Source organism: Aphidius gifuensis, linkage group LG5 (genome assembly GCF_014905175.1).
Source record: "Aphidius gifuensis isolate YNYX2018 linkage group LG5, ASM1490517v1, whole genome shotgun sequence".
In the NCBI taxonomy this organism is placed as follows: Eukaryota; Metazoa; Arthropoda; class Insecta; order Hymenoptera; family Braconidae; genus Aphidius; species Aphidius gifuensis.
In genome coordinates this window covers 4,589,922-4,613,286 of record NC_057792.1, presented here as the reverse complement: position 1 = coordinate 4,613,286, position 23,365 = coordinate 4,589,922, and the positions used below count along the sequence as shown (strand labels likewise).

Genomic DNA, 23,365 nt, shown 5'->3' with positions numbered 1-23,365 from the left:
GAAAAATAGTATATAAATTATTAATAAAAAATAATTTACATGATAAAATTATAATTATTAAAAATACTTTTAATTACCCAACATATTACTGCCAGCATGATTTTTAACTTTATCTGTCATTGCTTGATACCAATTAGCTAATTGAGTATTTTCAAATGCATCTTTAAAAGCATCACAACCTTCAATACTACGTAATATACCATAAACAGTTAAATCAGATAAATCTGGATTTTGTCCACCCATAAATACACCACCTCTAGCATTAATTGCATTTATCCAAATATTTATTTCATCATAAATGATTGTCTAACATCATCTTTTAAATGATGACGTTTTTTAAGTCTTTTACCAATAAAATACATTGCCAATGCACCAATATTAATCATCAATAATCTTTCCCAAGATGAAAAATATTCGTCCCATTTACCAGCCTGTAAAAATTTAAATTTAAATATCAAAAAATTATTATAAATAAATATTTAATAAATAATACTACTTACATCTGAAAATATGTTAAATGTTTGATATGATTCATTAATTGTTCGGTAAACATTTGGTGATAATGTATGAACAAATACTTCATCTGCCCATTTTCTCCATTTTCTTTCTTCACTGTTAATAAATAAATTAAAAAAATAATTTAATATAAATAAAACAATACTTAAATAGTATAATAAAATATTAATATTTACACAATGTCATCTAATGTTCTGTCTTTTGGTACAGATCCTTGATACATCAAAAAATATTTATTAACAATTTCTTCTTTGAATTTTCCATTTTCATCATTAATTGCTATTTTTGGATAAAACGTTGTTAATTCATTTATTTTATATGTTTTATCATTTAAATATGATACTAAAACTGATACAATCATTGTACTATCATTAAGTGGCTGATATCCATTGTCAACTTTTGCCAATAATATTGGTACTTTTTTATATGATGACCATTTTATTTGAGGTCTAAATACAGGCTCTACTTCAACGACATCATAAGATATTCCATAGTAATCCAAAAATGTTCTTACCTTGAGGGATAAAATGTATAATTTAATAACAAGTAAAATCAACAAATCATTTGTTATTAATAATAAATATTACCTTGCAGCAAAAAGGACATGATTGATATTGAAATAGTGTCAATTTTAAACCGGTACTATCAACTGGTGAAACTATCTGACAAATTAAAACAAAATCATAATAAACAATGAGTTTTTACAAAGCTATAATAAAGACTTAGATGTTGACAAACAAAAATAAAATATATAAATTATTATTAATTATTATTAACCTTTCGAGAAACTTCAAAAGCTGGTTTATATTTAATAACTTCAATTGGTATTTCATGTCCTTCATTCTTTAAATTTTTTCTGTCACGCTCGATTTTATTGAATGCATAACCTACACCAATTGCTGCACCAATAATACCACCAATAAAACTTGTTTTTAATATACCTCTTGATGGTTTTTCGTCTTGTAAAACAGTACGTATACCTCTTGATAAATTGTCTTTACGTATTATTGGGTTTTTAATTAAAAAATTACGAGATAATCTTGAAAATCTGCATAACACAGACATGTTTGAAAATAATAATATGCAATAATAATAATGTATATTGTTATTATGCAAAAATTGGCAATCCTTTAAAAAAAAAAAAAATTACGGCCGAAAAAATGCATTTGAGTGTCATCTGTAGGCAAAATTGTGAAGCTTTAAATGCGCCATCTTGAAAAGCAACATGGCGTAAACATGTGTGTGATGATAAAAAAAAATAAAAATATACTACAAGTTATAATTGATTAAACAATAATATAAAACAATAATAAAGAGAATAAAATTAATAAAAATTACAATTATAACATTGTAGATATATTGTAATATTAATCAATAAAATGGCACAAAGTCGTTTAGAAAAAATTGGAACAATCTTTAGCAGGTACTTATATAAATTATTATTGTTGACATAACATGTGACTATTATTAATTAATAATAAATAATTTATTTTGTTTTAGAGTAACATTATTAGTAAAAGGTGGTGCTATGAAGCCAGATGATAAACCTTTTGTAATTTTGATATATATAAAGCTTTTCCACCAAAATTAGAACCCAGATTTGACAGACCAGCTCCAAATATAGCAATAAAAGATATTTTTTACCAAGAAGATATCATCAGAGCGTGAGAATTTTAATAATTTTTTACAATTATTTTATAAGAAAAACAAGTAAACAATAGCATTGTTAATTTTTGTCATTTTGTTTTTAGACAAGAGAAAAAGGAAGGTGTGGAAAATGTGGAAAAAATTGGAGAAAGAAAAAGAAAACTAATAAACATGGAGCTGTTTTCAGAAAAAGATTAATTTTTTTCAATTACTCAAATAGAAGGCTGTGTCAAGAGTAATTGTAGTTGAATGAAATTTAAATCTGTTTTTTTTTTTAAGCTTGGAATAAACAATAATAAAAACTAAAAAAAATAATTTTCTATTATTTAGTTTATCTATCATTAAAAGTAATTCATACACATCATTTTTACATTTTTAACTAGAAAATAAACGAATGTTTTTTAGAATAATTTTTATTTAATATTTAAACATACGCATATACATTAACGTTTTATTTATTATTGAAAAAATATTATAGGTATATCAATTTTTTCTTCTAGAGCTTCTCATTCTAGTCAAATTGATCCAGTAATGCTGCATGTACGTTATTAACATCGTTTACAAGTCTAAGGATATTTGAAATTGAAAATAATGTAAAATAATGTACATGGCTTTATTTTTTCCAACAATATTGATGTAATAGTTGTTGGAGTTCATCATAGAGCTCTTGTTTTTTTTTCATCTGATCGATTGTTGGCTGTGGTCCCAACTCTTCACCATATAACCTGTAATTTTTCGTATACATAAATTAATAGATTAATTGACATTTTAATTTTATATAAAATTAAAATAATTTACTTACTTATATTCAGTAGCTTTTTCATCTATTAATTTTGCAATTTTCATTTCTTCTAGTGAATCTTCCGGTGAATCTTCTGGTAATGGCTCCCAATCTTTCTTGCTTCGTAGTATTGTACCAGTATATTTTTCTTCTTTTTCTATATATTCTTCAAGAATATTTCGTGAAGCGTCCGTTAGTTGCCCCTCGTCACTTAAACGCTGTTGAATATGACGAAGGATATCAGCTGGAGCACGACTATTTTTTTGCAAGAAAAAAGAAAAAAAAAACCATTATAAACATTATTTAGAAGTTTGCGGTTATTTAGAATAAAAAATAATGAATAGCCATAAATTTTACACGTGGTTGTGATAAACATCTATGTCAATACTATTTTCTACCAAGCAAAGCAGCCATATTGGCAATATAGAAAAAAAAAAGTGATAAATTGCTCAAGGTTATGTGATATTTTTTTTTTAATGCTTGAAGTAGCCTCTCCTTTCGCTTGCGGGTAGCCATTTTTTCATATTATAAAATAATACAGTAAAACAAAAGTCCAAACTTAAGTATATTAAAAAAAATTTACTTACATATTAGTTGTTGAATAAGACATGATGATTAGTTTCTTATGCTGTGTCTTTTTGACCTCGAGATGATCACTTCAAAAAGTTATTAATGATTGATAGAAAGAAATAAAAAGTTTTCGACTCTTCACCACTTTTTACGACCAAATGCTTCAAGTAGATACAAATTAGTAATGATCACAATGAGGTGTTTATGAGAATATGAGAATACGTACACCAAGAAGACTGGAAAGATCTTTCTAGTTGTTTCTAGTCTTCTTGACGTACACACAACTACACTGTACACAACTACACAATTGTGAGTGGTATTGAACTGGTGGGAGACGTTCCAAACAACCCCAAGTCTCTCTCTTCAAGATCACGTGATACAAATTATAAAAATGGCGATACACAATAAACGAAATAAATAAAAAAAATAATTAATTGAAAAAGTAATTGTAAAATTTAAAAATCTAATGATATTATGAAATTTTTATTAACCAAAAAAAAAAAAAAAAAATAAAGAAAAAAAATTTGTACTTAATTATATTTTTATAATGAAATATAACAAATGAAGATTTATTTAATAATTATTATATTATTTTTTTTAAAAAAGCAACGGAAAAATAATTTTTTTTTATCAACTGAGTTTTTAAAAGTGATTTTAGTTGACAATGTCGCCGTTATTTCCTGTTTCTCCGCCATAACAAACTACGTACTTCCGTACATTTCAAATTCAAATTTAGTTAATAGCAGTTAATAGCATTGTTCAAGAATTTGCCTTTTTGTGTGCTTCAATATTCGCGCATGTGCCTAAGGTTCTTTATTTAAAAGGTGGTGATTTATTTTTAATGTAAATATAAACATTAAAAATTTTACAACAATTTAATGATGATATTGTTATAAATTCGCTGTTTTAATTTATTTGTTATTAAAAAAAATTAATATGGGTTCTTTGTTTAAGAAATAAAAAACATATTATTATTAATGATTGTTTATTAATTAATTATAACTAAATTGTACTTGATAATTAAAAATTACATGAAAATTTTAATTATTTTAATTATAATAATTAATCATTATTATTACGTTTTATATTTTTTTTTTTCTTTCATTTTTGATTAATTCATATCACTTTTATCAATACTTTTGATATTTATTGATATAAATAATAATAATAAACATAACATAATAACAATTTGATATATTATTATTATTATTTAATATTTTGAGCTATTTATATTTAATAATTCATTGTGTATTGATAACGTTGATATTTTTTTATTTAATTTTTTTTTCTTTCATTTTTGATTAATTCATATCACTTTTATCAATACTTTTTATATTTAATAATATAATAATAATAATAATTATAACATAATAACAATTTGATATATTATTATTATTATTTAATATTTTGAGCTATTTATATTTAATAATTCATTGTGTATTGATAACGTTGATATTTTTTTATTTAATTTATTTTTTTTTTATTTTTGATGATAATTTATCAATGAATTTTACGTGTGAATCAACAAATAAAGAAAGTTCACGAGTGTACTTGTCTAAATTGGTAGCTGCTTTAACTTTTGCAACCTCTATAACATTCAAATTATCTTTAACTTCTTCTTGGCAATGTTCCAACTCCATTTCCAGCTGTTTTTTAATATCTGGACCGTGGAATAAAACATTTTTGATTAAATCCTTAATTTTGTGTTTAGGCTCCCTTGGTGAAAGTACCTGTAAAATAAAAAAATTGAATTAAAAAATGGGGATGGGTTATAACCAAATTGGATTACCAAATGTGATATGTAAATATACGTACAGGAAAATCATTTGATGTTCTACCATAACATTCCAGAAAAAAATCTCTTTCAGCCGTGGTTGATTGTCCTTTTGGTACAGCTGATTTAATTAGGTCAGTCAATTCCAAAAATAAATTTAAATATTTCAATTTTCTGATTACATCAGAACATTTGAGACATGATACATCATAAGCAGAATTCCCAGCATTGATCACAGATAAACTTGTTTCAAGCTTTTTGTACAAAGGTATCAATTCCTGATATGGTTCTGGTATATCCATTGTCTTACCACCAACTAAATTAAGTAAAAACCTAGAGATAAAAAATATACTAATTATAAATAATTATCGATAATACAATGTTAATTTAATATATTATAACAATATTATTTTTGTTTTATCTAATGACATAAATTTAAATGTGAAGTGTCAACAAAATAATGAACTCAACATTTTATTTATTCATTTCTTTTTTTATATAAAATAACAAGCAATATAAAAATTCGTCTGATCCTTTTGAATATATTTTCATTTTTTTAAATCACAAATTATATTAAAATAATTAAATGTAAAATAATTATGCACTGATGTTACAATAACACTGTGTACTCATGATTAATCTTGGCATTTACGTCACTTTTACCAAGAAATTATTTACTTATTTTTATCAATTTTCGTATTATTATAAATAAATAAATTTAAAAAAATCTCTATACCTGACAATTAAAAGTTACCATTCAATTGTTTATGAAATATCTAAACCAACAACTGTTACATGAAAAAAAATTATTTCTCCAAATCGATAAACAATTAAATAAAATTACATTTACTATCAGATTGTAGCCCTGGACAAGACAAAATTTTGATAATTATTTCAATTTTTTCTTCTTTTTCTTTTAATAAATATTTAACTTTTAAACTTCTAAACTTTGCTAGATGCGCGGCACACAGACATGAACACAAGCATGGTTTTGGCGTACGACGTAAACTTTGTTTGCTAGTGTGTTGCCGCGCACACACATACTACTAAAGAACTTGGTTTTTTTTTATCAGTGGCGCCACAAAAATTTTAGGATACGGGGAATAAAAAATTAATTAATATACGGGCCCTTTGTGGCATAAATATTGGTACGGCGATGGGACTTGGAATCAACCTTAAAATGCACGCCGCTAAATTTTGCACCAAAAAGAAAAAAAAACAATAAAAAAAAAAAAAAATGCTGCCCACCGTTTTTACATACGTATTTTATATATCCATTTTTTTCTCTGTTTTTTTTGGTTCTTGTAAACTATTTCATAGACCAAGAGAAAGACAAAGAAAAAAAAAAAATGTAAAAAAAAAAAGAAACTTGCTTGCCTTTTTGGAGAAATATTTATGTGATGATATTTATCGATGAATTTTATTTTTATGTATATTAATAATAACTTTGCTTACGTTAATTTAAAACAAAACACAACACAACATTCACGTATTCCAATTCAATTGTATTTAATTGAAGTAATTGCGTATTTACCTGATAATTCTTATGCGACAATGATCAATTAAAAATGGCTGCTGTTTGTGGCTACAAAGCGATTGTTAACTCTAGAAGTGTCTAGAAGACTAGAGACATGAATGCACGAATCACTTCCACCAACACCAAGTTCTCTCCAATTCTCTTCACCCAAGCCCACCCAAGCCTCAGGCTTCCCCTTCCACAAGGCAATCCTTTTATAAAAAAAAAATTTACGGCTGAAACAGGCTGAAAAAATGCATTTGAGTGTCATCTGTAGGCAAAATTGTGAAACTTTAAATGCGCCATCTTGAAAAGCAACATGGCGTAAACATGTGTGATGACATGTGATGATAAAAAAAAAAATAAAAATATAACATGGAGGTGTTAAACTCCATGAAATATAACTACAAGTTATAATTAATTAAACAATAATATAAAACAATAATAAAGAGTATAAAATTAATAAAAATTACAATTATAACATTGTAGATATATTGTAATATTAATCAATAAAATGTCACAAAGTCGTTTAGAAAAAATTGGAACAGTCTTTAGCAGGTACTTATATAAATTATTATTGTTGACATAACATGTGACTATTATTAATTAATAATAAATAATTTATTTTGTTTTAGAGTAACATTATTAGTAAAAGGTGGTGCTATGAAGCCAGATGATAAACCTTTATGGTACGATATATACAAAGCTTTTCCACCAAAATTAGAACCCAGATTTGACAGACCAGCTCCAAATATAGCAATAAAAGATATTTTTTACCAAGAAGATATCATCAGAGCGTGAGAATTTTAATAATTTTTTACAATTATTTTATAAGAAACAAGTAAACAATAGCATTGTTAATTTTTGTCATTTTGTTTTCAGACAAGAGAAAAAGGAAGGTGTGGAAAAAGTGGAAAAAATTGGAGAAAGCAATAGAAAACTAATAAACATGGAGCTGTTTTCAGATAAAGATTAATTTTTTTCAATTACTCAAATAGAAGGCTGTGTCAAGAGTAATTGTAGTTGAATGAAATTTAAATTTGTTTTTTTTTTAAGCTTGGAATAAACAATAAAAAATAAAATAAATAATTTTCTATTATTTAGTTTATCTATCATTAAAAATAATAATACACATAATTTTTACATTTTTAACTAGAAAATAAACGAATGTTTTCTAGAATAATTTTTATTTAATATTTAAACATACAGCATAAGATTATTTAGTGTTTTTTTTTAATTTTTTTGTTTTATTTATCCATATACATAAATTATCCATTAAATTAAATTAAATGGATTATTTATGTAAAAAAATGTAACAAGTATATTAATTTTTTAAAGACTCGTATAAAGTTGATGGATAAGTTCACGGACTTCGCCACTGAGCTTTTCTTTTTCTTTTATCTCATCAAGTGTTGGATGTGGTCCTAACTCTTTACAAAACAGCCTGTAATTTGTCGAATACATAAAATATGTGATTAATTGTCATATTAATTTTTTATAAAATTAAAATAATTTACTCACTCATATTCAGTTGACTTTTGACATGTTGATTCAAGAATTTTCAATTGTTCTGGCGTACGTTCTGGCCTAGGCTTCCAGTCTTTCTTGCATCTTACTATTGAAGAGTTATATTTTTCTTCATCATCGATATATTCATCAATAATTTTTCGTGCATCTTCCGATAGTTTTCCCTCGTCACATAAACGCTGTTTAATACGAGTGAGTAAACCAACTGGAGTATCACTATTTTTTTGTGAGAAAAAAAAAAACCATTATAAACATTATTTACAAGTTTGCGGATATTTACAATAAAAAAAAAATTACAATACGGCTTTTAGGCGTTTATTAAGATCTGCTCTAATTTTTGTAATATGAAAAGGCATAAATTTGACACGTTGTGTGATAGGTATTTTTTCATATTATAAAATAATACAGTAAGACAAAAAAGTCTATTATTTTAATTTTAGTAAATTTAAAAATATTTACTTACATCTTCGTTATTGAAGAAGCCGTGATGATAAGTTTCTTTGATGATGTTTGCTGTGTCTTTTTTACCTCGAGATGATCACTTCCATAATTTATTAATGGTTGTTGATAGAAAGAAATAAAAAGATTTCGACTTTTTACAACCAAATGCAAAAGGGTATAAAATACAATGATCATAATGAGGTATGATTGAGGTACAAATGGTACAATTATAAAGAGCAAGTAGCTGCAAGTAGCAATATTTATTATTGTTTATATCATTTAGCCAACTGCCAACTACAAGAAATAAATGTTACACACACGTACATACACGGACTGCGTGCAAATAGACAATTCGTGTCTTTTTTACCTCGAGATGATCACCTCCAAAAATTGAAAACGGCTATTGGAGTATTGCAATTTGCAAGAAGATACGCTCTATACAGACTAAATCAATCAGAAAATTTATGAAAGATTAATTTTTTTCGATTACTCAAATAGAAGACTGTGTCAAGAGTAATCGCAGTTGAAATTGAATGAAATTTAAATTTGTTTTTTTTTAAGCTTGAAATAAACAATAACAAAAACTAAAAAGAAATAATTTTTTATTATTTTATTTAATCATTTTGTTTTTTTTTTCTTTAGTAAATTTAATTATTACTAACATATTTTTCATCTTTGGATTATTAAATTAATTATATACCTATAAATAATCACATTGAACAAATGACTTTTTATTAAATTATATTTAGATAAAAAGTATTACAACTTTTTCCATTTATAATAAATAATTATTTATTTAGATATTATTTTATCTATCCTCGATGACAATATTTCTAAGACTTACTGATGATAAATTTGGATCATCAATATTGATTAAACATTCACGTGTCTCTGCATCATCAAGTAAATTCTTCCACATTACATTTTTCTGTTAAAAAAGAAAATAAATTAGTTATATTAAATTACAATGTTTAATTAATAATAAAATATTACTTTAAATGTTGTAAAATTTCCTAAGAGTATCATGGTATGTTTAGCTCTTGTTAAACTGACGTTGAGTCTGTTTGGATCAGAAATAAATCCAATTCCATGGCTTCTAACACAAGACATTAAAATAATATCACTCTCTTGTCCTTGAAAACCATCAACTGTATTTATTTGTACTGTTTTTAATGCACGATGTAAAGGATTTAATAATTCTTCTTCTTCTTCTTTTTCATCATCATCTTTATCAGTTTTTTTTTTATCTATACTACCATTTGGTTTTGTATTTTTTTTTCCTGCTGCTTAATCTACAATAAATGAATAAATAAAAATTAATCAATTAATTTAAATTAATATTTAATAATGAACTTACAATTTATTAATATATTCAATAATAATTTTTCTTTGATGATGATAAGGTGTTATAATTCCAATACTAGGAATATTATTATTTCTCGAAATAAATTCTTCAATCATACCAACTAATAAATTTATAATTAATTTTGCTTCACCTTCATTACCATGACGACTTTGTGTTTGAAAACAATTATGATTTAATACTTTATAATGACAAAATGGTAATGGTAATACTTTTGATTCTGTTTTTAATTTACCAGAATAAAAATACTTATTTGGCCAACGTGCTATTGGCTCAACCATTCTGTATTGTGTATTTAACATAATTATTGGGTTCCATGGATCATTTGCAAAATTTTTTTGTGCTCTAGCAAATAGAGATACATCTAGACCACGTTCTCTTGATTCCTAATTTAACATAAGTATATATTATTGATTAAATCAGGTGATGTTTAAATTAATTGATATAAATTACCTGTGAAATAATTGTTGGTGGAAGTTGTTGTGGATCACCAACAAGTACAAGTGTTTCAACACCAAGCATCAATGGTATTAATGTACCAAGTTCAGTTGCTTGTCCAGCTTCATCAACAATACAAACTGGTATTGATTGAGCTCTATCAATACCATATTTACTTTCCATTTTATATGAATAACATGATGATAATGTTGATGCAATAATATTTGCATTATCAAGTATTGATTCTTCTTTTTCATATTGTAATGTTTTTGTAATATTAATTGATTCCATTTGTGCAATAAATGAAAGATTTGCAAATGATAAATCTTTAACACCAGGATCAATTGCTTCATCTCTACCAATTCTTACAATATTTAAATTAATACCATTTTTTTTAAAACAATCATTACATTTTAATAAACGTAATACAATATCATCAACTGCTTTATTTGCTGGTGCACATAATAATATTTTAGCTGTTGGATCTTTTAATACATTTGCAATAATATTAACAATTGTTGTTGTTTTACCACAACCAGGTGGTCCTTGTACGAGACATATTTTTTTTTTTTTTTATTGTTTCAACAACACCAGCAATTATTTCAAGTTGTGTTTTATTTAAATTTTGATTTGTTATTAATGGTAATATTGTTGATACATTTGCTTCTGACATTAAATAATCTTCACAATTTGGCTTTAATATTGATTTAAATAATTGTGAACCTGGGAGATCTTCAAGTGCACGTATTAAGCGTAAATATTGTCCCATTGATGTTACAGTTGTTAAGTGCATTGTACTTTTATAGGAGTTTGGTATCGCTACGTCTTTTGTACGTATTTGAAAAATTAATTTCAATAAACAACCAGAGCATGTTGATACTAAAATATAATAACTATATTATTATCAGATAATTAAGATCATTTTATATTTTAATTTTTACCTTGACAACATCTAACACCAGTTGATGATGATGATGACAATGTGATACGTGAAAGATCTTCAATGTAGCCCAATATTTCTTGATCATTGTTATATTTTAATCTAACTAATTCACCTCTAATTGGAAATGTTCCTTCAATTGATTTAGGTACTTCAGTTTCTAAAATAAAACGTTGTACTCTTTTATATTTTTGTTGTTCATTTTTTGATTTATTTATAACTGTCCCATGACAGCCATGAATTTGTCCAGATATATTTTTAGTTCTAATAAGAAAAATGAACAATGTTTAATTGATAAATCTATAAAGAATTAAAAAAACCATTTAAGCTTATTGTACAAACTTTTTTTCTTTATGATCAGAAAAATCATCATTTGCATCTCTTTTTAAAATATGAAAAAATTCAAGTAGCATTAATGGTTCCATTGCACGATAGTAATCTTCAAAATTTTCATAAAATAATGATGTTGATATGACACTTCTCTCTTCTTCAAAAATTGGTGGTGGTTCTTTTTCATATTTTGGATCATCCAACCACTCTGGATTCCATTGAAATATTTTCCACATAAAATCCAAAAGTCTCTCATCTTCATCAATGAACTTTGGCCTTGAAATAAAATAATAAAAATTTGTTTAAATAATTTATTAAATTATATTTTTTTTAATTATAGAATTTTTTACCTGTTAAAATGTCTTGTTTTTTTTGTATTATCCATCTGGACAACTATTAATATATAAAACTTGAACAATAATAATAATTGTAGAAATATTTCAAATATAAATAATAGAAGCTGTCAATAATAATGTAGGTGTAAACAAAAATTAAGAACAATGTATGTATTTATTGATGGAATTTTGACAGTTCCTTGAATATGTAAATATTTTTTATCTTCTTCCTGATCTAAAAAAAAAATAAACAACATTAGAAGAAAGAATGTACGCCATCTTGCAGCAACGTCATCTTGATCTAAAAAATATTTTTTTTTGGGCTTGATATGACGTTTATGTTTACATATAAATATACACATTACACTTCCATGGACACGCAGGTCACGCACGTGTTTCACTTTATTTGATTTAATTTAGTGTATATTTTAATTAAACTACTTTATTTGTTATTCAAAAATATTATAAATATATTTTCGAAACTCTATTTAATAGCAATAAATATAATTAAAGATAAACAATGGAGCAAGTAAGTACAATTTGATAAATACAAAAACATAACCTCACTTTTGTTTGTACAAACAAAATTATAAATAAATAATTATTATTTTATTATTTATTTAATTATATATTATTGCAGGATTTAAAAACTAAAATTGATTTGGCTTGTAAGACTGCTGAGGAATTTACCAAACATTATTATGAAACTGTTGACAAAAAAAGATACGTAAGTAATAAAAAGTTTGCTTGTAATAAATAAATAAAATAAAATATGTTTTACAAGATATTATAAACTATATTGTTTTTATATTTTTAATTACAGTTAGTATCAAAGTTGTACATGGATGAAGGAAGTTTTACATGGAATGGTAACAACACTAAAGGAAAAGATAATGTTCAAAAATTTTGGTGTGAATTGCCAATATCAACTCATACAATTATTACACTTGATGCACAACCAGTAACCGGTAAATAAAATAATTATCTACATATAAATATCTAATTAAAAGTCCTTTTAATAATTATTTTTTTTGTATAATTTTAGACCAAGGAGTTGGTAATCAAATAACATTTCTCGTTAAAGTTCATGGCAGTGTTAAATATCAAGACAAATTATCAAGACCTTTCAATCAAAATTTTATAATAACAGCTGTTGCTGAAAAATGGAAAATAGTTAATGATTGCTTTAGAATGCAAGAGTCACCTGAAGAAACAAATTAAATATAAAATTAAAATAAATAATCATTAAACTAATTTAACATGAATAATAAAAAATTCAATAAATAAATAATAAAAAATATCTACAATGTTTATTAAATTGTACTTTTATTATTTTTAAATTTTAACTTCATTATTTATTAATAAAAAAAAAAAAAAATAAAAAATAATATTGAGTATATTTTCAATTAAAAATCCTTGCAATTATCACAGAATTAAAAAATTATAATATTCATTTGTTGATTGTTGTAAAAAGGCTAAAAAAAAAGCCAATTACATTTTTTTATTTCTTTAGTTTATTACATGGAGTATAGGCAGTGTCATCAATAATCCATTCATTCATTATTTAGTTTACATATTATTATAATGTTGTTGTTGTTATTCTTTTTTTTTTTTTTCACTTGAGCATGATTCATTCAAAAAAAAAATTGTCACAAATGAGTCACGAAATGAGCTTGTGTTAAGTAATTAATTTTAAAAGTTATTAAAAAAATTCTGACTGACTAATTTGTTTAAAAATAAATAAATAAAAATAATCTACCCTAAAAATGAGTCAAGTTTGATTTAAAAATATCCTCATTTCGTGTACTCACAAACTAAAGAGGAAAAAATTATATCATGGCTGAGTAATAATTACTATTTTGATTTGAAAGAAAAAATTTGTTTTTTTCAATTAATTATATTCATATAAAAATTATTCAATACAGATAAATAAAAAGTATAATTATTTTTTGTTTTTTAAATATTATTAATTTATAATTTTCAAATTTACGCTCTCTGGAAGATCATTCTTTTATTTAATACATTCACACAGTGTTAAATAAAATTTACGACATTCAATAATTAATTATAATTACATAGTAACTATATCGACAATTTTTTTAGATGAATTAATTCAATTTCTTTCGTTTCTTTAAGCACAATTAATTAGTTAATTTATTAACTCAAAAAATTGTACATTCAGTCGATTTATTTTATCGGCACGAGATGTTTATTTATACAAGTACAAAATCATTTTTATTTTTGAGTAAAAAAAAAAATCAACATTATAAGTTTATAATTAATTTGACTTTTTTTTTTGCAAATAATTGGTATTCTTGATTTTTAGTTTTTTATCATAATTAAATGCTAGACGTAATTACGAATATACTAAGCGTTTTATTAATCATGATTTTATTTAAAAAATTAAAGCCAATAAAGTAAAAAATTTCGATCGGGAATTTTTCATTGTTTTCGAATAATTGTTGAGATAGAAAAGAAAAAAAAAAAAACAAAGAAAATAGAGAGGGAATAAAGTGACTTTGATTTCCACTTTTGATCACAAATTGTTTTTTTTTTTTTTTTTAAATTTATTTTTCATAAAACTATTGAGTAAAATTTTGTAAATATTTTAAATTAATTTTTAAAAAAATTCCAATGACTATTTATTATGTTTTTTTATATTAATTTTATTTATCATTAATTATTTTTTTTATTTATGTCAATGTAAAAAAATTGGCATCAATAATAAATTTTTTATTTTGTTCTCGTGTCACTCAAAAAGAGAAATACTGTTATTTCCATTTTGCATATTTATTTTATTATTTTTTTTTTTATCTTTGTTACTAATAATGACTTAGAATAATTTATATATTTATATGCCTATATAATATTTATATTTTTAAATACGTCTTCTTAAATGATAAAGAAAAAAAAAACCTATTTTTTATTCTTCAATAATATAATTTAAAAATTTTAAAAAACAAAAAAAAAAAAACCTATTTCTTAAAGTAAAAAAAAAAAATCTACAAAAATTATTTAAATTTGCAAGAAAAAAAAATTGCTTTTTGTTTTTTTTTTTTTTTTTGATTCTTGTTGCGTTGTTTTTTAAATAAAAAAAAATATTATTATTATTATTTTCTGTCTCTTTGAATTTATTTACCTTTGAACCATATTTGTAACATCTTTTATAGTATTTTGAACGTCACTGAGTAGTCTTGTATTCTCTGTGATATTTCTTGTACCAGCAGCTCTAAGTTGTCGTCCTTGTAATTCTAATCTTCCTGTTAAATCACGATATTGAAATCTAGCATGTGCTGGTATACCAATACCACAATCATTATTATTAATATTTTGTAATAAACCATGTAATAATCCAACTTTATCTGATAATTGTAACCAATTTGTCATAACAATTGTTGGATTACCTTTTAAATTTGTTATTGTTAAATCAATGGCATTTGATAATTCAATAATATCATTTTTTTTATGTTTAACAGTACTATTATTACTATGTTGTTTATTTAATATTGTTTCATCATAATCATTCGTTGTCGTCGTTGTTGTTGTTGGTGTTATTTGTTTATCACAAATTGGTGTTGCATAAATTGTCGATGTAAATAATTTATTATTTGTTGTTATATTTTTAATTGGTTTTGCTGGTACAATTGGTTTTTCATTATTATCATTGATAACTGGTGATTGTGATGATGATGTACTTGGTAAATTTACATTTTTATTTGTTGTTGATGATGATAATAATAATGAACGTGTTGTTGATGAATAAATATGATCCTCTGGACTATCATCACCAGTATCAATATTATCATTATTATTTTTATTAAAATTACGTACGTTTAATTTTGGACTTAATTGTTGATTATTATTATCACTAACACCAGATGTACATTCTTTATTTTCCCATAATTTTTTTAAACTACTTATACTTCCAGTGCTTTTTCTTTTATCATCATTATCATCATTTTCCGATACAACAATATCATTTGTATCATCATTTTTTTTATTATTTTTATCATCATTTTTATCTGTATTATCAACTTTTCTTAATCTTGATTTAAAATCAATTATTGTATTTTCATTATTTGTATCATCTTTTAGTTGATTACAACGATTTATTGTTTTATCAATTTTTTTTAATTTAATATTCATTTCAGTTATTGGTGATGTTGTATATTTATCATTTGTATTAAATTCTTGTGGTGGTTCAATTGTTTTTAAATTTAACATTGCATATTCATTACCATAATTATAGATTGATTTTTTATTTTTTTTTTTATCAATATTTAAATTTTCACATAATTCTGATAATAATTGTGATGCTGGATCTAATTGTTGGGTTGTCGTCGTCGTTGTTGTTGTTGTAGTCGTTGTTGTTGACGTTGTAGATGTTGTTGATGATGATGATAATGATGATGACGGTATTGATGTTGAATTATTATTTACATTTGATGATTTACATTTTTTATTTGTATTATTTGTTGTTTTTAAATCACTTGTTGAATTATGACGTATTTCATTGATTAATTTTAACTCTAACATTTCTTTCATTCCTGGTTTTTTATTAAATGTGTCATTATTATCATTATTTGCAGGTAATGGTGGTGGTGGTGGTAACGGTGGTGGTGGTGATTCAACTGGTGATGATGATGATATACATGTACCATCATATTTTGAATCTTTTATTGGTCTAAATACTGATCTTTTTTCATCAATATATTTAATTAAATTAATTGAATCATTTTGTAAATCACGACGACGTAAATTAACACCAAATCTTGATGATGCTTCTTTAACTGATGGTTCACGTGTTTTAACATCATTTAGCTTATCATCATCATCAACATCTTCATCGTCTTTATTATTATTATCATGTAATTTTTTATTTTTATTTTTTTTACATGTTATTGGTGAATTTTTTAATTTAACACTTGTATTATCATTTTTATTAAAGCTTTTTTCATAATTTGGTAATTGATTTTCATCAGTTGTTGTTGATGCTGATGATGATGATGATACTGATGATGATGATGATGCTGCTGATGAGGATGAAGATGATGAAGATGATGATAATGGTGGTGGTGGAGGTGGAGGTGGTAAATCTAATGGTGGAGGTGGTGGAAATTCTAAATCAGCAAGTGTTGGTTGTACTGATCTTGATGGACTTGCTGTACGAAATGCTGAATTATTTGTTGTTCTAAATGTACGTAAATTAATATTATTATTATCTTGATTATTTTTATTACGATTAATAGCACAACGATTACGTGGTGAATTTGGTGGTTGATAAGTATTAACAACACCACTTGATGAATTACTACGTGTCATTTGTGATTGATTACGTAAATTATTATTTTGACGTGGTGATAATGAACGATGTTGTAATGTTTCTTGATTTTCTCTTGGTAAATCATGTATTACTGATGGTAATTGTGCTTGATCACGTTGTTGTGATTGTTGTTGTATATTTTCACTAACTAATGGTGTATCATGTGATGATGAATTGCCACTTTGACGTAATGATTCTAAATATGCACCAATACGTAAACCTTTTGGCATTGTTCCATAACGATTTATGGCACGTTTAACATTTTGCACTTCCAGGGCACCCACGTGGACCAGCTAAGAACAACCAAAAAAAAAAACCATCAATATTATTATTCAACTTTAAATATATATTTTTAAATTTTTAAATAAAAGAAAATAAATTCTTTATACTATTTCAACTATTCAAGCAGTGCTAGATGCATTTAACGATTAAATTTTTACCATTAATTATCTTGTTTAATTATAATAAAAATAATAAAAAATTATTGTTTTTTAAATAAAGCAAATTAAAATTTATAACATCGCGCAACTACTGGCTACCACCTTGATTATTATTATTTTTAAAAAAATAATATAGTTATTGGTATGTCGACATTAGTTTGTTGGATATTTTATGCTTTTTTTTTTTTGTTTTGTTTTTTAATCATTAGTATACCTTCTGTGGGAGTACGTCTTTGGATGGATTATGTTGAGTTTTTAATTGTTTCTGATTTAGTACTGACTCCGGTGATGCTGATGATTGATATGATGTTGATATATTTTGCTCAGTAATCTGCTGGTTTCCATCACCATCATCATCCTGATCACCACATCCTGATGGTACTGATTGTGTTGCCATTGTCACAAGTTCTCGTGTGATACCTGGGGTATTTTTTTTTTCATTCAATAAAATCGTAATTTTTTGTTTTATTTCTTCTAAAATTTTGACTATGTTTTTTTTTTTATTTCTACAATTATTTATTAAAAAAAAAAAATTCTTTTATCAATCAAATTATTGATGCTTTTTGTTAATTTATAAATTGAATTATTTTTTTTTTCTGTTAGAGGTGGTGGCAAGCGCTGATTAATAATTAAACGCGACAAAAATATTTATCGATTATTCGTATTGTCAAGGTCATTCTCCGTGAATCTAATAGAAATGATAAGCAAAAAAATAAATAAATAAATAAATATTATAATTAATAATTTAAATAAAAGAAAAAAAAAAAAACTGAAAATATTAATCAATGGATTATCATTTATCAGTTTAAATAAAATAATAAAAAATAAATAAAAAATTTGTTCAAATACAGATGATTAATGGCTAGTAAACTCACGTGCTTGAACTCTGTAAAAAATTGATAATAAACTAAGAGTCAAGTAACCATATAAAATCAATGATAGTTATATGTAAAAAAAAAAAAGTTCTTTTCATTTACGACTAATTCATAATATCATCATAATAATAAATAATTAATGATTTGATTTAAATATCAATTTTCTCATTGTTTTACAAACAATGTATTTAATAATTAACTACGATTCTATTAATTGATACCATGCAATTTTTATTAATATCAATATTTACATAAATCTTTTATTTGTAAATATAAATTTTTGTTTTTTAAAATTACAGGGTAAATAAATATTGGATTAGTGTTTAAAAAAAAAAACAAAAAACTACTGTGCAATTATATTAAGTAGATTCTAGGAGAATGACCCACGTTGATATATAAAAATTTATTATTTTTTCTTTGTTTCGTTTCATTGAACTATATAGAAATTTCTAAGACAAATAATTTTTTTACAATGGATTTATTTATTTAAAAGGATATAGAAAAAATTGTCATTAAGATAATAATAATTAATTTATAAAAATATAAAAATTTTGCTATATATGAAATAATTAACACGTGCATTAATAAATAATTAATGCTTAATTGTGACTTGTGTTTGAAATACCTTGAAAAGTGTTATCAATACCATTTAGATCGTTGCCATCATCCAAATTAACAGCACCGACATTATCAATTATTTGTTGATCTTGTTCATGATATGCAGAGTCACGAAATGAACTGCATGAAGACAACAAACTGCAATAAATTAATTAAAATGAATTATTGATTTTCTGTGTTTTAATTAATTTGTATATTTGTATGTTTTTTTTTGTGACTAAAAAAATACTGAACCTTGTTCTTTTTGGTGGTGCTGGTGCTTGTTTTCCTTTTTTATTTGTTGATCTACGCATTTGAACAATACTACTTCCTTTATTTGCAAGTCCACCCATAAATGTACTTAATTTTGTGACAGTACTTGGTCCATCTATTAAATTATAAAATAATAATTATTAAAATATGATTTAATACTTATTTATTATTATATTATTACCTTGAGTTAAACCAGACGTTGATAATTGATCAGAAACGAGAACAAGTCCATGAATATTTCCAGTGCTTCCAACTTGTGATTTTTTATATGATAAAATAAGAGCATCACTACCACTACCACTAGCATTACCATTGCCACTACTATTACCACCACCTCCACCACCACTTCCACCACTTCCACCACCACTAGCACTAGTACAACTACTACCCTGTAATTGTTTTTCAACTTCTTCAGTTATACTTGATTCTTGAAACATATTTTCAAGTGAATGATGAATATCTTTAAATGTTGGTCTATCAATAGCTGACCATTGCCAACATTGTCTCATTAAATCATATACTTTTGGTGGACAACCTGGTGGACATTCCATTCTATAACCTTTTTCTAACATATGATAAACATCAGTTAAATCAACACCAGGATATGGACTCATTCCATATGTTGCTATTTCCCATAATAATATACCAAATGCCCATACATCAGATTTTGTTGAAAATTTATTATAAGCAAGACCTTCTGGTGCTGTCCATTTTATTGGAAATTTAGCACCAGCATGTGCTGTATATGTATCATCTCTCATTAATCTTGCTAATCCAAAATCAGCAACTTTAACTTGATGATTTTCACCAACTAAACAATTACGTGCTGCTAAATCACGATGTATAAAATTTCTACTTTCAAGATAATTCATACCACTTGCAATTTGTGTTGCCATATGCATTAATACAACAGCATTTATTTGATTTTTATTTTCATTACGTAAATAATCAAGTAAATTACCTTTACTCATAAATTCAGTTATAATATAAAATGGTGGTTCACGTGTACATACACCAAGTAATTGGACTAGATTTTTATGTTTCATTTCTTTCATAATTGATGCTTCTTCAAGAAAATCTTTTAATGCCATTGTATCTTCTTTTAATGTTTTAACAGCAACAGTCATATTATAACGTTTCCATACTGCTTCATAAACATCACCATATTGTCCACCACCAAGTTTATGACGCATTACAATATCAGTACGATTTATTTCCCATTCATCTGGTTCTACATTAATAAAAATAAATAAATAAATTATTTAATTAATAATTAACAAATTATCATTAATAAATCAATAGAAATATAATTTATTTTTACCTGGACTTAATGGAAATACTGTTGGTTTATTATGTTTTGGTGCTGGATATAGTAATTGTGTAATAAGTCCATCAGCAAGCATTGAATGATGATGTACAAGTTCAGCAAGTGTATTAAATTTACTCTCAGCCGTTACAAACATCTAGATAATTTAAAGACAATATTTAATTATTTATTTTTAATGTATAATTATGTATAATTATAAAGCATAGTAGAATATATAATTATTAACCTTTCCATCACTGTCTTCATTAATTCTATAATGATAAACTCTACCCTCATAACGTAGTGATATACTTCTTTGTCCAGGACTACTTTCTGATTCACGTACAAGAAAACTTCCATTAATACCAGAACTTAATAAATATTCAGCAGCATTTCTTGCTATTCTTCCATGATACCAAGAATGTTTTTCTAATGAATTAACTGGTGTTACATAATTTGATGGTACCCAACCAACTTGTCCAGCACTTGAATGTGCCTCACACCATTCACCACTTTTATTGTAACTCAATATTCGTACTTGTTCACCTGTATCAACATATTTTTTATACAAAAAAAAATAAATTAATTTAAAAAATAATACTTATATCACTTGTAAATATATATTTATTGCAAAAAAAAATTTAGTATTTTAATTTTTTAAATTTAAATAAAATACTAAAAAAAAATATATATAAATTAATAAATTATAATAAAAATAAATTAATGAAAATTTAATGATGATAATAATATTTAGGATAATGTATGTTATTATTTTTTTTTCAAATTAAAAGTAAAAAAAAAAATACATTTAGAATAGAAATTTTTTATTTTTTTGAATAATTAAGTTATTGATTTGATTTTGTTATATATCGATGAATATAGTTTGGGACAACAATGAATTTTACCTTTTTTAAGACTAAGTTGATTTTCACCACCAGCCTGAAAGTCATAAAGTGCAACAAATAATTGTGGATCATCTTCTTCTTGTGCCAAAAGATTTTCTTTGCTTGTCCATCTATTTGCTGCTTCAAGAAGATTTCCACTACCACTACCACTACTACCACCACCAACACCACCACCACCAACAACACCACCACCACCAACAACACCACTACTACCACCAACAACACCACCACCACCACCAACACCACCAGTATTATGTTGTGAAAAATTTGATTGTTGTGATAATGATTGTAAACTTGTACCACTTGGTGGATCACCCTCAGGTAATGCAGGGATATGTGGCAGAGGTCTACTTTGTAAAAGTGCTTCTGTAAAAAAAATATAACAAAAGAAAAAAAAATAAATAAAATAATAAAAAAAAATTAATAAAATAATAAATTATCATTTAAAAAAATCATCTATTTAATTAAAAATTTTTTAACTGTTTTTTCTTTTTTTTTATTTTATTTATAAAAATAATAAAAAAACAATGATATGTAATTTTTTTTTTTTTCATTTATTTATTAATTAACTTAATAAATAATGTATAATAAAAAAAAAAACATATCGTGCACTTGAAATGTATTTTTTTTTGGGTTGTAATGAGAAATGCAATTTTATATTTTTTTAAAGGTATTTTGGAAAAATCAATAACGCATGGATACCCACATTCATCTTTGGTATAAAGAGTAGGGAAAAAAAAAAATGGTATAAAGAAAATGAGTCAGAAAGGATAAAATAAAAAAAATATATAAAAATTATATCTATATATTTCAAGTGAGTGAAAAAAAAAAGAGGGTGAATGACAAATAAAAAAAAGATAATAAACATAATTTTTTGTATAAAAAAATAATGAGCAAAAGTAAAATAAAGACTTTAAAAAAACAAAAAAAAAAAATGTTTTTCTCACCACTGTGCTCGGTGAAGATGTTGGATCCAATGAGTCTTGATTCTTTTGGATTTCTTGGTTGTTTTCTTGTTTGTCTCACTGTTGAGCCGGTTGATATGACTCTATCCTTAGTTTGTTGAGCACCCATAGTTTAACAATTACCATATCACTCCAACAAATAAATAAAACAAAAAGTAACTTTAAATAGTTACTATTTCCACATTAACACAATTTCATCAGACACTTTTATAACAATTCTATATATAATTCTATTATTATTTTTTAATTTTTTTCAATACATTTGTCTCATGCACCGGTTACAAGTCTGGCATTCCCCTCAACGACAAGAATCACCTTCTCCCCCCCCACCCCCCCTGAGCCACGTTCAATTTCCGGCACCCTGATTACATTTATCAAGTCCCTCACAAACAAAACTATCATTCAACAAGGAAGTAAACCAATAATAATGATAATTAATCAAAAAAAAAAAAAAATTCACAAATTTACTCCAAAAAAAAAAATAATGTAAAAATTAACAAAAA

At 24.7% G+C, this 23,365-nt stretch overlaps 6 protein-coding genes across 8 annotated transcripts; 2 read left to right on the top strand and 4 right to left on the bottom strand.

The window, feature by feature from the left end:
• Positions 1-22: 22 nt before the first annotated feature.
• Positions 23-1,632, bottom strand: LOC122857045 (prostaglandin E synthase 2-like). Its single transcript, XM_044159021.1, is given in 6 exon segments — positions 23-299; positions 302-431; positions 501-612; positions 693-1,030; positions 1,104-1,178; positions 1,294-1,632. Coding segments are annotated over 6 exon segments (1,173 nt in total). The 5' UTR covers positions 1,582-1,632; the 3' UTR covers positions 23-69.
• A 175-nt stretch (positions 1,633-1,807) lies between these two features.
• On the top strand, positions 1,808-7,893 carry LOC122857055 (28S ribosomal protein S23, mitochondrial-like). 2 transcript variants are annotated; one of them, XM_044159030.1, is made up of 3 exons: positions 1,808-1,939; positions 7,440-7,601; positions 7,687-7,893. In XM_044159030.1, exons 1-3 carry the CDS (start codon positions 1,896-1,898, stop codon positions 7,778-7,780), a joined length of 300 nt encoding a protein of 99 aa, XP_044014965.1. In that variant the 5' UTR covers positions 1,808-1,895; the 3' UTR covers positions 7,781-7,893. The 2 variants fall into 2 exon arrangements, with proteins under 2 accessions (XP_044014965.1, XP_044014966.1); XM_044159031.1 differs by lacking the exon at positions 1,808-1,939 and adding an exon at positions 7,221-7,362.
• A 48-nt stretch (positions 7,894-7,941) lies between these two features.
• Positions 7,942-9,093, bottom strand: LOC122857050. The gene is made up of 3 exons (XM_044159026.1): positions 8,795-9,093; positions 8,326-8,547; positions 7,942-8,248 (listed from the first exon to the last, which is right to left on the bottom strand). Exons 1-3 carry the CDS (start codon positions 8,965-8,967, stop codon positions 8,137-8,139), a joined length of 507 nt encoding a protein of 168 aa, XP_044014961.1. The 5' UTR covers positions 8,968-9,093; the 3' UTR covers positions 7,942-8,136.
• Positions 9,094-11,084: 1,991 nt separating this feature from the next.
• Positions 11,085-12,238, bottom strand: LOC122857046. Its single transcript, XM_044159022.1, has 4 exons — positions 12,194-12,238; positions 11,856-12,119; positions 11,515-11,777; positions 11,085-11,452 (listed from the first exon to the last, which is right to left on the bottom strand). The coding sequence occupies exons 1-4, from the start codon at positions 12,226-12,228 to the stop codon at positions 11,100-11,102; spliced, it is 915 nt and encodes a 304-aa protein (XP_044014957.1). The 5' UTR covers positions 12,229-12,238; the 3' UTR covers positions 11,085-11,099.
• A 318-nt stretch (positions 12,239-12,556) lies between these two features.
• On the top strand, positions 12,557-13,399 carry LOC122857053 (NTF2-related export protein-like). Its single transcript, XM_044159028.1, has 4 exons — positions 12,557-12,707; positions 12,819-12,905; positions 13,002-13,146; positions 13,224-13,399. The coding sequence occupies exons 1-4, from the start codon at positions 12,699-12,701 to the stop codon at positions 13,397-13,399; spliced, it is 417 nt and encodes a 138-aa protein (XP_044014963.1). The 5' UTR covers positions 12,557-12,698.
• Positions 13,400-13,923: 524 nt separating this feature from the next.
• On the bottom strand, positions 13,924-23,010 carry LOC122857038 (tyrosine-protein kinase Abl-like). Of its 2 annotated transcripts, none has more exons than XM_044159013.1 (9): positions 22,845-23,010; positions 21,898-22,263; positions 21,240-21,538; positions 21,008-21,149; positions 19,868-20,917; positions 19,669-19,801; positions 19,442-19,572; positions 18,156-18,361; positions 13,924-17,794 (listed from the first exon to the last, which is right to left on the bottom strand). In XM_044159013.1, the coding sequence occupies exons 1-9, from the start codon at positions 22,969-22,971 to the stop codon at positions 15,314-15,316; spliced, it is 4,935 nt and encodes a 1,644-aa protein (XP_044014948.1). In that variant the 5' UTR covers positions 22,972-23,010; the 3' UTR covers positions 13,924-15,313. The 2 variants fall into 2 exon arrangements, with proteins under 2 accessions (XP_044014948.1, XP_044014949.1); XM_044159014.1 differs by having other exon boundaries at positions 19,463-19,572.
• Between the last annotated feature and the right edge of the window lie 355 nt (positions 23,011-23,365).

What these genes read in the sequence shown, in the direction of transcription:
- LOC122857055 (XM_044159030.1), top strand. Translation starts at nt 1,896, where the DNA reads ATGGCACAAAGTCGTTTAGAAAAAATTGGAACAATCTTTAGCAG. An exon ending in ATTGGAACAATCTTTAGCAG is followed by an intron (nt 1,940 to 7,439) that starts GTACTTATATAA and finishes ATTTTGTTTTAG; the next exon opens with AGTAACATTATTAGTAAAAG. An exon ending in CAAGAAGATATCATCAGAGC is followed by an intron (nt 7,602 to 7,686) that starts GTGAGAATTTTA and finishes TTTTGTTTTCAG; the next exon opens with ACAAGAGAAAAAGGAAGGTG.
- LOC122857046 (XM_044159022.1), bottom strand. Translation starts at nt 12,228, where the DNA reads ATGGATAATACAAAAAAAACAAGACATTTTAACAG. An exon ending in AAAACAAGACATTTTAACAG is followed by an intron (nt 12,120 to 12,193) that starts GTAAAAAATTCT and finishes TTTTATTTCAAG; the next exon opens with GCCAAAGTTCATTGATGAAG. An exon ending in TGGTGTTAGATGTTGTCAAG is followed by an intron (nt 11,453 to 11,514) that starts GTAAAAATTAAA and finishes ATTATATTTTAG; the next exon opens with TATCAACATGCTCTGGTTGT.
- LOC122857053 (XM_044159028.1), top strand. An exon ending in CTGTTGACAAAAAAAGATAC is followed by an intron (nt 12,906 to 13,001) that starts GTAAGTAATAAA and finishes TTTTAATTACAG; the next exon opens with TTAGTATCAAAGTTGTACAT. An exon ending in TGATGCACAACCAGTAACCG is followed by an intron (nt 13,147 to 13,223) that starts GTAAATAAAATA and finishes GTATAATTTTAG; the next exon opens with ACCAAGGAGTTGGTAATCAA.
- LOC122857038 (XM_044159013.1), bottom strand. Translation starts at nt 22,971, where the DNA reads ATGGGTGCTCAACAAACTAAGGATAGAGTCATATCAACCGGCTCAACA. An exon ending in AACGTCTGGTTTAACTCAAG is followed by an intron (nt 19,802 to 19,867) that starts GTAATAATATAA and finishes ATAATTTAATAG; the next exon opens with ATGGACCAAGTACTGTCACA. An exon ending in TATTGATAACACTTTTCAAG is followed by an intron (nt 18,362 to 19,441) that starts GTATTTCAAACA and finishes AAAATACCCCAG; the next exon opens with GTATCACACGAGAACTTGTG.
- LOC122857050 (XM_044159026.1), bottom strand. Translation starts at nt 8,967, where the DNA reads ATGATCATTGTATTTTATACCCTTTTGCATTTGGTTGTAAAAAGTCGA. An exon ending in GCTTCTTCAATAACGAAGAT is followed by an intron (nt 8,548 to 8,794) that starts GTAAGTAAATAT and finishes ACAAAAAAATAG; the next exon opens with TGATACTCCAGTTGGTTTAC. An exon ending in CAAAAGTCAACTGAATATGA is followed by an intron (nt 8,249 to 8,325) that starts GTGAGTAAATTA and finishes GACAAATTACAG; the next exon opens with GCTGTTTTGTAAAGAGTTAG.